Source organism: Sus scrofa, chromosome 18 (genome assembly GCF_054392235.1).
Source record: "Sus scrofa isolate SSC_HxYL_T2T_F1_AM1 chromosome 18, Sscrofa_HxYL_maternal_Yorkshire_Landrace_v2.0, whole genome shotgun sequence".
Taxonomy (NCBI): domain Eukaryota; kingdom Metazoa; phylum Chordata; class Mammalia; order Artiodactyla; family Suidae; genus Sus; species Sus scrofa.
Genome location: NC_139400.1, coordinates 34,730,697 through 34,746,454, shown reverse-complemented (window position 1 = coordinate 34,746,454; position 15,758 = coordinate 34,730,697). Strand labels below are relative to the sequence as shown.

General features: G+C 38.7%; 1 protein-coding gene across 22 annotated transcripts in view; it reads left to right on the top strand.

Annotated features, from left to right (window-relative positions):
* Positions 1–15,758, top strand: part of CPED1 (cadherin like and PC-esterase domain containing 1) — a 281,918-nt gene that overhangs the window by 60,414 nt on the left and 205,746 nt on the right. For all 22 annotated transcript variants that reach the window (XR_014834409.1, XR_014834411.1, XR_014834410.1 and 19 more), the window contains one exon: positions 493–568. Coding sequence is in view for 18 of the 22 variants with exons in the window: in XM_021078989.2 (XP_020934648.2) it covers positions 493–568 (76 nt within the window). In the remaining 4 variants the exon portion in view is untranslated. The remainder of the gene's footprint in view (positions 1–492; positions 569–15,758) is intronic.

The following is a 15,758-nucleotide window of genomic DNA, read 5'->3' as shown; positions in this document are numbered from 1 at the left end:
GTATGAAGTGAAAACTATAAATGCTAACAGGTTTAGCATGGAATTACCACTAGATGTCTGTGATTCAGATCACTGAGGGCCTTTGGAACTTTGGGGTTTAGTTGACCTTGAGGTATGCTACGTGCTGTTTTTTTGCCAAAGCAAAATTTGCAGCTATCAAGTTAGTTGTGTTGTTCTATTTGCCGTTATGACACACATTAGTCTCTCTTTTTTTCCCCTAGCAAATATTGTGACTTTGAAATACATCAGAGTTTTAAAAAAAAGTACTCCCAAATATTTTGCAGATTTCTAAGGGCAAGTTTTTCTTTTATGTTGTCAAATAAACCGCTTTATTACTTTGGATTTGAACGTTGACCTGCAGAGATTTGAAGGTAAGGGGTCGATGGTGTCGAGGCTGCTTCACATCTGTAGCCTGTGGGCTGTTGTTTTGTTTTGTTTTGCTTTAGCCTGTATGAATGCCTAACTCACTAGAATCTTTTTCAATCCTTTCAGGTAAACATAGTACCAGAAATACAGCATCAGCTTTGCAGAAAAGAAGGATTATGTCAAATAATTAGAAGATTTCCAGGTAGGTGGTCTTTCTTTTACTCCTTTATGGTAAATCTGTGAGATATGTATGCTTCCTCAGCAGACACCAGCAAAGGAGATCTCAGATCAGCATGCTTAGCTCTTTTGTTTATCAGTTCCATGATCACAAATCTTCTAGAATCTAGGTTTTGTCAATGGGAAGACCTTGATGAAAAGAAATAACATGTAACATTGATAGGCTTTTTTTTTTTTTTTTTAAGTTTTTGCCTTCTAACTTTCTAGACAACTATTCCTTTTCTTCCCGGGTATTTGTCATCAAAATAATTGCTGCTTTGTTTTATCAGCAATTATTATAGGATGTCTCAATTATATAACCTGAGGTTTGTTTGTTTTTTTTTTAAATGTGTTTCTTTATAATTAACTGATTCCAATCTTAACAAATTGGTTTCTTTTTTTCTGAAATTTTCTGTTTCTCTCGACAACTTTAGAAATTTGGGACAAAAATTACCATCTCGCTTCCTCGGAGATTCCCAGAGGGGAAAGAAAACATCAGATGGCATATGAGTTCATATGATTGCATAGACGAAATTATAGCCTACTATAAAACCCATCAGTGAAAGGGTTCCTCAGATTTCTAGTTTAAAACCCACTCAATGTTTAACAGCTTATGCCCCTAGAAAGTATTTCACTACATAATTAAAATATAGACCCACATAATTTTAATTATGTTTTTTTAAAAATTAGTTTCTGTCTGAGTTGAATAAGACAATTTATATTTTAACCCATCTGCTTTTCCATGCAGTTTCTGCTTCTGGTCCAAATAGTAACCCCATTGGCATGTCCTTTTATAAAGAGTACAGTCTTCTACTGTCATTTACCAAGGGTCAAAGTAAAATAAACCTAAACCAGCAATTAAACTTTCAATTTAAGATACTTGTTTAAAATAAATAATAGCTATATAAATTTCATCCTGCACTTACTGTTCTACATGACAGTCCTAACACCATAATCCCTTTGGTTTGTTTTAGTAAACTTTAGCGGCATAGTTTCTTTATTTTTTGTGAATAGTAATGTTTTTGTGAGAAGCAGGTAAAATAATTATTTCCATCAATACATCATTAATAAGTGTCTTGAAATCCTTAAGATAAGGCAATTGGAGAAATACTGGTTTACATTTTGAGCAGAGCCGGCATATAGTTAAAGTGTGTTTTTCTTTGTTGCTGTTTACGTTTCAAAATTGTGGACTCAGACCGTTGTTTTTTAGCGTTAGAGTTAAGAGAATAGAAGGGTAAGAATGAAAGCCTGTTTATAGCCAGAATGGATTACCAGTTTTAAAAAATACCCCAAACAACTCTTACCTAAGTTTATATTTGGCTTCCGTAAAATTAAAAAGTTTTTTTCTGTTTCCTTTAAACACCTTTTATCCTCAAACATTTATAAGTTCTAGATATAAGGTAATCCTTGCCCTGCTCTGTCTAGTTTAACTTCCTTTTTTTCCTCTGTGACTAACAAGATAGTTTCACAGAATATACAGCTTTTTAAATGGAATTATTTCTCCTGTAATGTTATCTTTCTGTAGCTGAAGATAATTTTCTTAGATGTATAGCTTTAAAGGAATATGTCTACAGCATTGTTTTCTGAAATAAGCTCTATAAACAATAACTTGTGTTGTAGACTTTTGCTATGAATATACAGTATGTATATAAACTCAGTATTCACAAGATTAAAAACATGTCATTTGTTGTAAATACTGAATATTTAATATTGAGTACTGATTAGAAGACATCATACCAGTACCTAAATATAATTTAAAAGGTAAAGTACTGTTGGAATTCCCTGGTGGCTTAATGGTTAAGGATCTGGTATCGTCATTGCTGTGGCTCCGGTCACTGCTGTGGCATGTGGGTTCGATCCCTGGCCCAGGAACTTCCACATGCTTTGGGCATGGCCAAAAAAAGGGAAAGTACTATTTAAAAAGATAAGATAGTAAAATTAAACATAACATCATATACTTTAGCCATTTTATTTAAAGCTGAAGTGGCCCATGCTGTTTTGAGCTGTGTTTCATTTAGAGATAGGCAAAACACAGATTTCTGAAACCAGAGATTTTTAACACCACCGCCTGTTAGCTGTGTGACTTAAGTTCAGGGTGTTGTTGATTTTTGTTTCTTTAGACTATAAATTGAGGATAGTGAGATCCATTTAATTTTGGAAATAAAGTCTGTTCTACAGGTATGTATTATGTGTGTATAATTTAATTTGAAAAGCATATTATTGTACATTACACCAATACATAGTGCTCAAAAAATGGTAACTGGATCATCCTAGATTTGAAAAGTCAGGCAACAGGCCTTTCAATATTTTCTCTCTTGATTATTACTACAATTTTATGATTTTACAATTTTATGTCAACGGTCTGCAATTTCACCTACTTCCAAGCTCACAATTAAGGCTGCCATGGTTTTACAGGAGCTGGTAGATGACATGAGACTCCAGGGTCAAAGACAAACGACTTTATTATTCAGAGCAATAGCAGCAGACAGATTATCAGCATTTGCACTGGTTCACTGGATCCCAGGGCATTGTGCAGAGGGCTAGGTAACACTTAGATACTTAGTAGTTTGCATTTCAAGAGAGAAACTCTGAGCTTTGGGAGTTTGAATGTTTGCAGTGGGCAGTGAGCACGTCTGCCCTTTGCCCCAGAGAGAGACATTATTTTTGTTATACTGGACAAAATTTTCTCTTTGCTCTGGAGTGAGACACCATCTCTATCTTTCAAGGCTATCTTTAAAAAAATAGTTCAAAACAGATTGTCAGTGCCTCTGCTTGCAAGCGGTGCAAAAATGTGAAGGATGCACAGAGAAGTGTCTTCCCAGTTGCTGCAGAGAATACCTGACAAATTCTGGTTCAGGAGCTTGATCAATGTATAATTCGGAGCAAGATTTAAAGCCTGGTTGTGCTTCAATTTTTCCCTCCATAAAAATACATTTGACAATGATTTATAACGCTGACATTCCATGATTCCATCATGCCTTTTTCCCATACAGACCTGCTGTCCCAGGCTTTATCTTGAGCAGGAGGGCGAGAAGGGGACTCTAAGAAAGGAGAGACGATCATCCTGGGCAATTAGATGGGACTCTGCAAGGGTGGCAGGACAGACAGAATTTGGACCAGATGCAGAGGAGCGTTTGAGGACGTCTTGTAATGCTGACACAGGCTGTTCCGTACAATATCCACACAGTATACCTGCCGTCAGACTTGTGAGTCACGTGGAAAGGCACAAATCCATGGAATTTCTCCTGGCTAGCACAAAGGTTTTTTTATCTTGCCATTTAATGCTTTGCTTTTTTGGGGAAAATTTTTCATAATTTTTTCATTGGCCTAAACGTTTTGCTAATGTTTTTTTTTTTCATATTTGAACTATAAGTACAAAACAAAATATCAGGGAACTGTTTTACTTGGATCATGAGTTGTTGTTTTTATTCTCTTTTATGCCATCCAAGAAGCCCTAGTTAGGAGTGTGCCAAAATCGTGGCTATTACTCATTCTTTCCAGTAGTTTTATCTTAGTTCTGAGCACTGGGTTTCAAGTGAAGTTTGAAATGTACCCAGATTTGTACTGAAAGGTAGCATTTTGAACATTTTAGGACCTATGGCCTCATCTTTTTATTTTTATTTATTTATTTATTATTATTATTTTTTTAAGGCCACACCCGTGGCATATGGAGGTTCTGAGGCTAGGGGTTGCATCTTTTTAATAACATGTGAGTACATAAAGAAGAAGGAAAATGATAAATAAAATTTAGACTTTTCGTTGTCTAAACAAGACTATACTTTTAAAAATAATAGATAACATAAAACACAAAATATATCTTTAAGGTAATGTGAATTGAGCTCATTTTTAAATATTGACCAATACTGATTATTTATCCCACATGGAACTGATGGTTGTGTTTAATATTTCAGGTCTAAAAATTCCTGTTTGTCATATGAATCTGTAAAATACTGTTAAGGAATCAGGTAGCCAAGCTTAAATTTAAACAAAGCAACCTAGTAATCATCAATGCTTAATACCATCTGAGGATTTTTATTGACTTCATTTTTTCCTCTCCTCTGCTGTAAGGAACGTTCTGTTTCAAATAACAGTGTGAGAAATGAGATACCCAGTATTGGAGGAAATTGGGAACTTATCTCTCTGTGGCAATCAGGCAAACTTTCAGGGATGGCCAGAGTTTGCTTATTCTCTGTGCGTTCAGATGCCGGCACCCCCTTACATGTCCTCTCAATGCCCCTTCGTGCCTCTGTCTTTCCCAAAACTGCCACCTCAGTCCCACACTTGATCATATCCTTTGTGCAAAACATTCTTTCCCTAAGTAAAAATCTCATCTCTTTGGTATGGCTGACTTTAGCTAGGTGAGAGCAGAAAGTAAGCTGATGGAACTAATGCAGACCAAATTACATCCTCACCCCAGTCATAAGCCTCTTAGATGTATTTGCATTTTTATAAAAAGCAGTTTACAATCCCAGTGAATTTCTAATTGATAGAATTTCTGGAAGTGCATTCCAATTCCCATTCAGTTCATCAGCAAGCTGTGCCTCCCACAGCGTTTTTCTCCATCTCTACCAGGACCAGTCTTGTCCAAGTCCACGTGACCTCATACCCGTCCCACTTCTTTCCTTACCCTTGAATAATCCAGTCCGTTATGGAGACGGTGGCCAGAGTGATCTTTTCCTCCGTCCCTTACATCTGAAACAGAAATACAACTCATTGATGAGCCTGCTCACAGCAGTCTGTCTCAGGACTAAACAGTGAGGCCCAGGTAACCAGCTCTCCGATGCTCTGACTTGAGCGAGGGATAGATTTTATCCAGACCAAAAGCCACTCCCCTAAATGTTTCCAAGGGCCTGGAGTGTGACAACAAACATTCATAGCAATTTCAGAAGCTCGAAAGGCCAAAGAGCCTGCACATTTTCAGTATTTGGCTTGCATCAAATTTATAGACTCATTAACATAAGCCACGTGGGCTCCAAGAAGAGAAGAGTTGAAGACACAGGAAGGTACAAGGCAGAACCATGTGGCATCACCCAAATATACCTCGGCCCCTCGGCTAAGTGGCCGTATTGGAAACTTAATGTTCCTTCACCCTTCTCATCCCTGTAAAATTCAGTTACCACTAAGATTCAGATCCCATCTGGTGGCCTGGTCCTTCTTCTCCCACCTCCTTATCCTGTACTTCTCTGGGGTCCTTCCTCTTAGCACGTCTTTGCATTTCTCTAAAACCCTGGGTAACTCCAGCTTCCATTTTCCTCATAACTTTTGATCGCTAAGGACAGTAAAGCGGGGTGGTCTACTAAAACCTTAATCTCTGGAGTTGGGGGAGATTGTCAGCACCCCTTTGCTACTCCTTACTCTCATCTACCAACATCCTGGTCACTCAAAATATATTCAATGTGATTATCATCACCTGGCTTAGCTGCTTCCTTTCCACTACAGACCCGCCAGGGTTTTTGTCGATTTTGGCGTCCATGTGGAGGACAGGTTCACCATCCTTCCCTCTGAGCGCTTTGATCTCATCAAGTCCTTGACCTTCATTTCTCTTCAGTTTCAGGCTCCTACTTGCTCCGTAACTTGCATCACAGATGGCTGCTCTGTTTTTGAGAGTTTAAACTCAATTGCTGCTTTATAATCCCAGTCTTTCTGGCTTTTTCATGCCTTCTGTGCCTCTGAGCCTGGAACCTGAGATGACATTTTCGGTACTCTTATTTCTGTCCCTTTTTCCAAGTCTCTCAGGCATTTTTGATCACAAATTTCTTTTCTACCAAGCATGGACCGCTTAGTCTGCCACTCACCGTATTTCCCCACAAGCATCTGTATTTTTTTCCACACCAGCCCTCAAGCACCAATTAGGAAGAGTCCTACAATCTGACTTCTCTGCTCCTACACAACAAACATTGGAGAAAATCCCCCAAGTTCTCAGTTCTCTTTTCCGAGGATGTCTTCCTCACTTGCTAAAATGGAAAAAATCATACTACTCCTGCAATTGTCAGCTCAACCACCACCACCAACACAACTGGCTGGTGGCCCCCGGAAGCAGCCCCTTCTAACGTCCCTCTAATATACTTATGAAAACACACAAAAAAATTAAGAATTACTCCTAGCACTTACAATAGAGAAAAATCTGGGTGGGATTTCCATGCATTCTAAGGCTGATGGAAGTAAATTGTAGTTCCTAATGCTTTGTTCAACTCATAGGTAGAGAGATCCTTTTCTTCATGAACAGAATGTATTTCCAAAAAAAAAAAAAAAAAGCAAAAAGCCAGCTGAACATGCTGATGGTTTGGATGTGGTTCCTAAGAAAATACCTCCTACCGTTTTAGCCAGCCGTCGATTGGAGTAAACAAGCAATACGTTTAAACCTGACATTCACCTGTAGGTCTCAGAAAAGTCAAGTGGTGAGAAAAGCACACATGCCTCTAAGTCAAGCATATTGTTTTCCAAGTGAGGAAAGTATGAAGAAGAAAATAAATAGTCTGAATTTACCAACCCAGAGATAATTACTAGAAACCTTTTTGTGTATGTATTTCATGTTGAAAATCTAATCTGTTGTTAACGCAGGAGTGTCTTCCAAGTGAAGCCTACCTGATGTGCTGACATATATTCACACTCTCTTTCCACTTTGTATCTATTGCACTTGTAGAGCATCTGTTGTAGCCAAGGCACAGTGTATTTTAGTCGTATGTGTATGTGTTGGTCTCACCACAACAAGGACTGAGACTTGCTGAGGGCAGGCCCTTATTTTTTACTTCTATTTTTCCTCTTTCTCTCGTCTAATATTTTTAAATGAAGGACTGGAGAGAATGCTAATGGAGGGGCTTAGCATTGTGAAAGGGGAGCCTCCCTGATCATCAGAGGGTTTGTCAATGCTTGGATGGATTTATCCATTTCACCACTACAGGCTCAATATTGAGTTGGTACTATGCGGCAGAGAATGGGGCAGAAGTGGAAGATACGCTCCAAGACATAATTACTCATTTTGAGTAATAAGTCATTTGCATATACGACAGAGCTGGAGAACTGTTATCGTATTATACACACAAGGCAGTAAGATATCAATGAATGACATGTGTAATGCCTATTTCCAGGTGACTACTATTGGAGCCAAGAGGCCAATCCCCTTATTGCTGTCTAAAAAGAACACCGTAACACTGTCTCACACTGCTGGTTATCCTCATTCATGCAGGCTGCAGATGGGCAGGTAGTTCTCATTGGCAGCTTGTATTTTTGTACCGTTTCAACTCCCACATCTTTAAGTATTTTTCACCATTTCTTTCGAGGAGAGGCCAAGGACTGATTGCCAGAAGGACGGAATAGGGAGACAATGGTGAGAGGTGTCTCTCTTTACTTATCTGGAAATATTTTAGGACTTCTTATAGATTAGCTTTCTGGGCAGTTTTCTTCATCTTAATGGTTCTGCATTCAGGACAGAGGAAATAAATTCAGTACTTCTTGCTGACTATTGTGCTTTGGCGTTTTTTTCCTCCGCGGATTCTGTGAAAGAAAGTGAGGGTGTCTGAGATGTAGCCAGGAAACCTAAATCAGAAAGAGAGCATTGATCTCGATTGCAGTGGATGTGAAGTGGATTATTTTTCTTTTTTAAGCCCTTAGAAAAATCCTTAAAACCTTAACTTAAAAAATCTCAAAGGCTATTTAACATATGAAATTGAACTTCCTCTTCCACTTTGCCCTTTCTTCCTCTTGGTGACTCCCAGAGGCCATTGCCCAACACCCATTCAACCCCTAGGAAGCCCCTGAGAGTTTAGCCTGGGAATCCGGATAAGGAATTTTAGACTAGAGAGCATGAACAGCAGTCAGTGGGGGTGGATTCTATTTATCAAGCATTGAAGGTCATAGAAATGTTCTCCCCTTTCTTTCCTGTATCCTCTTAAGGTTTTTGACCACCCATGAGAAGGAAAGTAGAAGTCAAATTTTAAAAATGATCAAACATTCATTTTTAAATTCCTTTTACCTCTCCCTTTTATTGTGTCTTTATTATGCAAGTGCGATGCATTCATTACGAAAAGAATAGAAAATACAGACAAGCCGAAAGAAGGAAAAAACGTAAATTTAGCGAAATTATATAATTTTCCACATCTTCCCTGTTCATGAACAATTTTTACAAACTGGAGAACTGTGCAATTCAAATGTGAACAAATCATGGCGTATTTATCAGTGGAAAACTATGACGACATTAAAGATGATGGGGATCTACATTTATTTTTATTTTTAATTTTTATTATTATTATTATTTGTCTTTTTAGGGCCACACCTAGCATATGTAGGTTCCCAAGCTAGGGGTCAAATCGGAGCTATAGCTGCTGGCCTACACCACAGCCACAGCAACGCCAGATCCCAGCCTCAACTGCAACCTACACCGCAGCTCGACTGCGGCAACACTGGATCCTTAACCCGCTCAACAAGGCCAGGGATCGAACCTCATGGATGGATGCTAGTCAGATTCGTTTCTGCTGAGCCATGACGGGGACTCCCAAATTAGTATTATTTTTTATGGCTGCATCCTTGGCATATGGATATTCCAAGCCAGGGATTGAATCCAAGCCACAGCTGCAACCTACACCTCAGTTGCAACAACATCATATTGTTTAGCCCACTGTGCTGGTCCAGGAATGGAACCTGTGCCTCTGCAGCTACCAGAGCCACTGCAGTCAAATTCTTAACCCTGTGCACCACAAGGGGAACTCCAGATCTACGTTTATTGGCACAGGAAAATATTCAAACAATATTCTTGAGTTAAAAATAAAAGAGGAGGCGTCCCTGTCGTGGCGCAGGGGAAATGAATCCAACTAGGAACCATGAGGTTGCAGGTTCGATTCCTGGCCTCACTCCGTGGGTTAAGGATCCGGTGTTGCCATGAGCTGTGGTGTAGGTCGCAGATGTGGCTCGGATTTGGCATTGCTGTGGCTCTGGTGTAGGCCGTGGTCTACAGCTCCAATTAGAACCCTAGCCTGGGAACCTCCATATGCCAGCGGGTGTGGCCCTAAAAAGGACAAAAGACCAAAAAATAAATAAATAAATAAGTAATTAAAAAAAATAGAAGAGGAGTTCCTTTGTGGCACAGCAGGTTAAGGATCCTGTGTTGTCACTGAAATGGCTCCAGTCACTGCTGTGGTGCAGGTTCAGTCCCTGGCCTGGGAACTTCCACATGGCTCGATCATGGCCAAAAAACTAAATAAATGAGAGAGAGAAGAGTAATCCCAATATGTGTATGTATGTGTGTGTGTGTGTGTGTGTGTGTATAAAACATATTTTATATTAGTATATATTTTACCTATTTATACAATATCTATGTAAAATATATGTTAACAATGTTTTGTTTTAAAAATACTTGCAAATATACATATGTATATATATATATATATATATATATATATATGTAGTATTCACAGTATCCCATGAAGGAGATATCATTATTATTCTTATTTTACTTAACCATAGAAAAATTAAGTAAACTTTTTTCAGACTCACACCTCTAACAAATGGCATTGGCACCGTCTCTGTGTGAGTCTGGAGCCTGCTTTCTTAACCACCTCACTCCCCCACACTTCTCTGGGTGGTATTCAAGGCCCCCCACAGGCTGAGGTCTGCTGCCTTTGTCCCTGGCCTTCTACTATGCCCCACCCCATCCCTCTGCCCGAGCCAAGCTCCTCCCCTCACTGTCCCTTCAACACCATGCTTGCTGCCCTCTCCCCCTCTTGCCTTTACCCAAATGACCTCATTCACCTTAAGCGTTTTCTTTAAAGACTGTTTCTCCAAATACAGTCACATTCTGAGATGCTGGGGGTAGGGGCGTGTGTCAATGTGAGTTCTGTGGGGACACAATTCAGCCTATAACAGCCAAGGGTGGATGGATGAGTCAGGGAAGTGTGATGGGTAGTTCCACCAGGTCCACTCGGAGGGAAGAAAGAGATCTTGGACAGCTGAAAACAGTAGATGTCTATTTTGATAAATATTTATTGATTGGTTATGATGTAGCCCATGGAATTCTTTAGGCAGAACTCATCATTCTGCCTAAATGATTCATTTTAAAGTAAGGGAGTAGTCATGTTTCCTTCTCTTTCTTGCTTTCTACCCTGAACCCCAGTTCTCACGTGTTCTCAGACCTCTCTCTGCTCTCCAGAGCTAGCTAATAGTAAAATTAATTAGTTCTGCTATACTCCCCTCTCTCAAGTAGACCTTTTTTCCCCACTGGATATACTTCAACTGAAAATAATAATTTTATTGATAAGTAGTTTAGACACCATTGCAAGCCAGTCAGAACCTAATGAGAACTATGGGATCATGTAAACACAGCAGTCACCTCCTCAGTGTGACCTGTCTGTAAAATTGATCACTTTGCCTGTGAGCCATAAATCTCCAAATGAACTAATCACAGACACAATCAAACAGAGATTTGGGGGAAGTGATAGCATCGCCTAGCTTCATTTCCTTGAAAATGGTCAAAACTCTCTGCTTAGTATAGCTTGTTAATTGGAAACTACATTCTTCTGCCTTCCACTTAACATACCTTCAAAACTAAGAAGCAAGCTTACTGCCATGCCTGGGATAAATCCAGTGAAGTGCTTCATGCCTGGCCACTGGCAAGTGAAGGTCAGTGGAGGATGGCAGCACCTGGGATGAGGGTCATTGTGGGCTCTGGGACCCTCACTTCTTCCCGTCTTTGGGAGAAGCTAGCCTGAGCTCACTGACTCAAAAGCGTGTCTTGCTCCTGTGCTGCTCACAGCTTTTGGATCAGGCTAGTGCGAAAGGGACATGTCCTTTTCCCAGCAAACATTTGGCAGCTCCTTGGCATCTCTTAAGTTAAAAAGACTGAATAGCCGAGGGAGCTGATTAATCCTTCTGCTCTTTGGCTAAAAGGCCATGAACTTTAAAAAAAAAAATTTATTGGAGTATAGTTGACTTACAGTGTTGTGTTAGTTTCAAGTGTGCAGCAGAGTGAATCAGTTATCCATGTCCATATATCCATTCTTGTTCAGATTCTTTTCCCATATTATTACAGTACATTTCCACATGCTATACAGTAAGTCCTCGTTACTTATCTATTTTATATATAGTAATGTATACACATCAGTCCCAACCTCCTAATTTATCCCTCCTCCCAGTGTTTCCCCTTTGGTAACACTGGTTTCCCCTTTGGCAAGTTTGGTTTCAAAATCTTTGATTCTGTTTTTGATTTGTGACTAAGTTCTTTTGTATCATTTTTATTAGATTGTGAGTGATCTCAGATATTTGTCTTTGTGTGACTTACTTCACTCAGTATGAGAGTGTCTAGTTCCGTCCATATTGCTGCAAATGGCATTATTTTGTTCTTTTTAATGGCTGAGTAATATTCCACTGTATATATGTACTAAATCTTCTTTATCCAATCTTCTGTTGATGGATTTATGTTGCTTCCATCTCCTGGCTATTGTAAATAGTGCTGTAATGAACACTGGGGTGCATGTATCTTTTCAAATTATGGGATCTCTCTGGATATATGCCAGGGAGTGGGATTGCTAGAGCATATGGTAGTTCTATTTTTAGTTTTTTAAGGAACCTCTATACTGTTTTCCATAGTGATTGAACCAGTTTGCATTCCCACCAAGAATGTAAGAGGGTTCCCTTTTCTCCGCATCCTCTCTGGCATTTATTGTTTGTAGACTTTTTGATGATGGCCATTCTCACTAGTATGAGATGATACTTCATTATAGTTTTGATTTGCATTTCTTCAGTAATTAGTGATGCTGAGCATCTTTTCATGTGCTTTTTGGCCATTGGTCTTCTTTGGAGAAAAGTCTATTTAGATCTTCTGACAATTTTTGATTGTGTTGTGGGTTTTTTTAATATAAATCTGTATGAGATATTTGTATATTTCAGAGAGTAATCCCTTGTTGGTCACTTCATTTGTAAAGATTTTCTCCCATTCTGTGGGTTGTCTTTTCATTTTGTTTATAGTTTCCTTTGCTGTGCCAAAGCTTTAAAGTTTAATTAGTTCCATTTGTTTATTTTTGTTTTTATTTTCATTACTCTAGGAGGTGGATCCAAAAAAGATATGGTTGTGATTTATGTCAAAGAGTGTTCTGCCTATGTTTTCCTCTGGGAGTTGTATAGTATCTGGTAAAAGGCCCTGACCTTTTAAACTTAAACTGGTTTGGTAAATCTTTGCATTTTTGGTTCATGATTTATGTACCTCCTCCCATCATGTAGGTGTATTTATTTATTTCACTTAGAGAGCGTGTTCTTTTGTGCCAGATGCTGGGATACACGAGGGGCAAGGTTGTGTAGCACACTTACAACATGTATGATTCTGATTATTAATTCCGATTTTCAACAGACCACAAAGGAAGAGGTGATAAGAGAGAGAGTCATTTTTGTTGTCCAAAGCTCTCCAGCAAGTCCTCATTTACTTATGTCTATGCTAAAAATGGGGGAGTAGCATTGTGTTTAAATGGCACCAAAACAACTTGTTAAAACATGAAGAACTTTAAACAAGGAGACTAGGTTTCTTTGAATTACATAATAAAAACTCAGGAAACTATACTTGTGCCTCATGGATTTGTTTCTCCTGTTTGCCCAGCCTGCATCTATTAATCAATAGTTTGTTTCTCGCTAGGTGTAGACATGTTCCATGACTCAGTAAGTCGCCCTCTAGAATAAACCTGACTATATTTGTTTGCATTTTCCTCAACAAATAATCGTCCAAGCAGTGATTGTGCTATTTTCCCCATATCACTTCATCATGAGCCACTGTATTTGCAAGTGAAATGTTGGCAGTGAATCTGAAACTTTTTTTTTTTTTTTTTTTGCTTTCTAGGGACACACTTGTGGCATATGGAAGTTCTCAGGTTAGGTGTCGAATCGGAGCTGCAGCTGCTGGCCTATCCCACAGCCACAGCAATGCCAGATCCTAGCTGCATCTGTGGCCTACATCACAGCTCACGGCAACACCGGATCCTTTACCCAGTGAGTGAAGCCAGAGATCAAACATGCATCCTCATGGATACTAGTTGAGTTCATAACCTGCTGAGCACAATAGGAACTCCCTGAAATCTTGATAAGATGCTTATATAGCATAACTTGCTTCAAAATAGAGGGAAAATTTTCTGCAGGAATGACCAAAATTTTTATTTTAAGCCATGGAAGGGCTGCACTATTTGAGGATTACAAGAGCTAGGTTAAGAAGAGTGCAAAGTAATATCAAGTTCTAGAATCTAGCCATTGAATTGTTGAAAATTCATCCTGAAACTTATATACTTGTCTTGCTTTGTGAGTAAACTCAATAAGCAAAAGAGAACTATTGCATAGTTTTGATTCATTTGTTTCTATGTATATTTATTGAGAGAGAGGGATATTTTGGTGTTGGAGGATATAGTGTGTTTAACTTCAAGAAAACCTCTTACCCAGACTCCTTCTGGTGGTAGACCTAGATATTAAACAACAAAATCACAAGTGTTATGAAAGAACAACAGAGTTGTTTGCAGTGCTCATGGCTTTGTTCGTTCATTTTCCTGCAACTCCAGGGCCGTGATCTGACTTGATTTGCAAGGTATCATCAATATTAGAGGGTGAAAACCCGCTAGAGTGATGCATTTGCTGTAAGTCACACAACTTCGTAAAGTGTATGTTATATAACATATTATTCATGGCAAGATGATGCTTATTATGACTAGTCTCTTGAACTTCTCATTGTAGCTGTAGCAATTAATAATGGAATTTATTAGGACCAATACATTTTAACAGGCATTTAGTGCCTTCCAGTGTGACAGAGCTTGTTGAACTATATATTGATAAAAACCCAAAATGGGAGTTTCAGCAAGCTACAAACAAAGTGAAATGCATTCATTTCCCTAAATAGAATCTTAGAATCCTTCATTTGTGGTTGAAGTTGTGATTAGAAAGGATACGTATCTTGGCAGAAGTGTAATTAACTGAGTGAATGGAGTAGTTTGGGAAGATGCTTTATTCTTTGATGATGGGTTGGGCATGCTTCTGTCTGGGAGAGACACATGGACTCTGTTATATAGTAAACCCCACTCAAATCCTGTGATGCACTGCATCAATAAGCTTTGGGACTATTTTCTTTAAACTTCTCTTAGCACCATCTAATGGTAAAATACGGAACTTTCTGTTTTCTTCTGAGTCATTTTAGTTAAAGGCATCATCGAGTCGTAGTCATAGCTGCAGTACAATCTCAGTGTTGATGGTCATTTCACAGGAAAATGTGTAGCTTTTAAAGGGTTAGCTTACCCCTAAATAAACAAAAGTAGGTCATTCAGCCATGTGAACTCCTTAAGGCCTTTTGAAGGCCTGTTTTGCTTCAACCATTTCTGAGCATTTGTAAGATGCTCATATGTACTAGGAAGAATTTTAGCTTAAGAGGCTAGAGAAGTCCAACCATCTACCTAGTGAAGGTAGAAGTCAGGTCCTCATTTGAGGAGACCTGAATTCTAGTTCTGCCCAACTACGAACTATAGTGATATGACTGTAGTTAGTCCATTTTCTAGACTGGTAAAATAGGAACAATTATACTGACTATTCTTTCCTGTCATGAAAATGCTCTATAATAATGTGTTGTAAATCTATAAAAGTAATACATAAGGCATAATTTCTGTATTACTTAAGATATCCATGAATTGATTTGGAGAGGTAAGTTAAATGAGGTTTTTCAGTTTTCTGCATTCACATAAAACTGTCACAAAAACATACTTTTTTTTTTTTTTTGGAGGCACTCTGATATGGACAGAAATAGGCAAGCGTTACTTAGAGGTTGAATACAGATAGTCATCAAACAGGATTAGTACTAGTTTGGGGTTTGTTTTATTAATTATAGTGGGGCTTCATGATTTATCCCACAAGGTTATTTTATAGATAAATTACCCTGAAATAATAACAAGGGGTAATACTTATTTTTTACTTATGTCAGACACTGTGTCAAGCACTTTGCACCTTATTCTGTTAATCATCTGTGGGGCAGATGCTGGCATGCCTTCTTTAGGTAAAGAAATGGAAGCTCTAAGAACCTCTGAGCTATGCAGCTAGAAAGAGTTAGATCCATGTCTCAGGCACCACTCTGTATCTCCCGAAGTGAAGCTGAGCTCTGATATATTTTAAGCCTATCTTATAATGTAAGAAAGTAAGGAAGGGAGTTCCTGATATGGCTGAGCAGGTTAAAAACC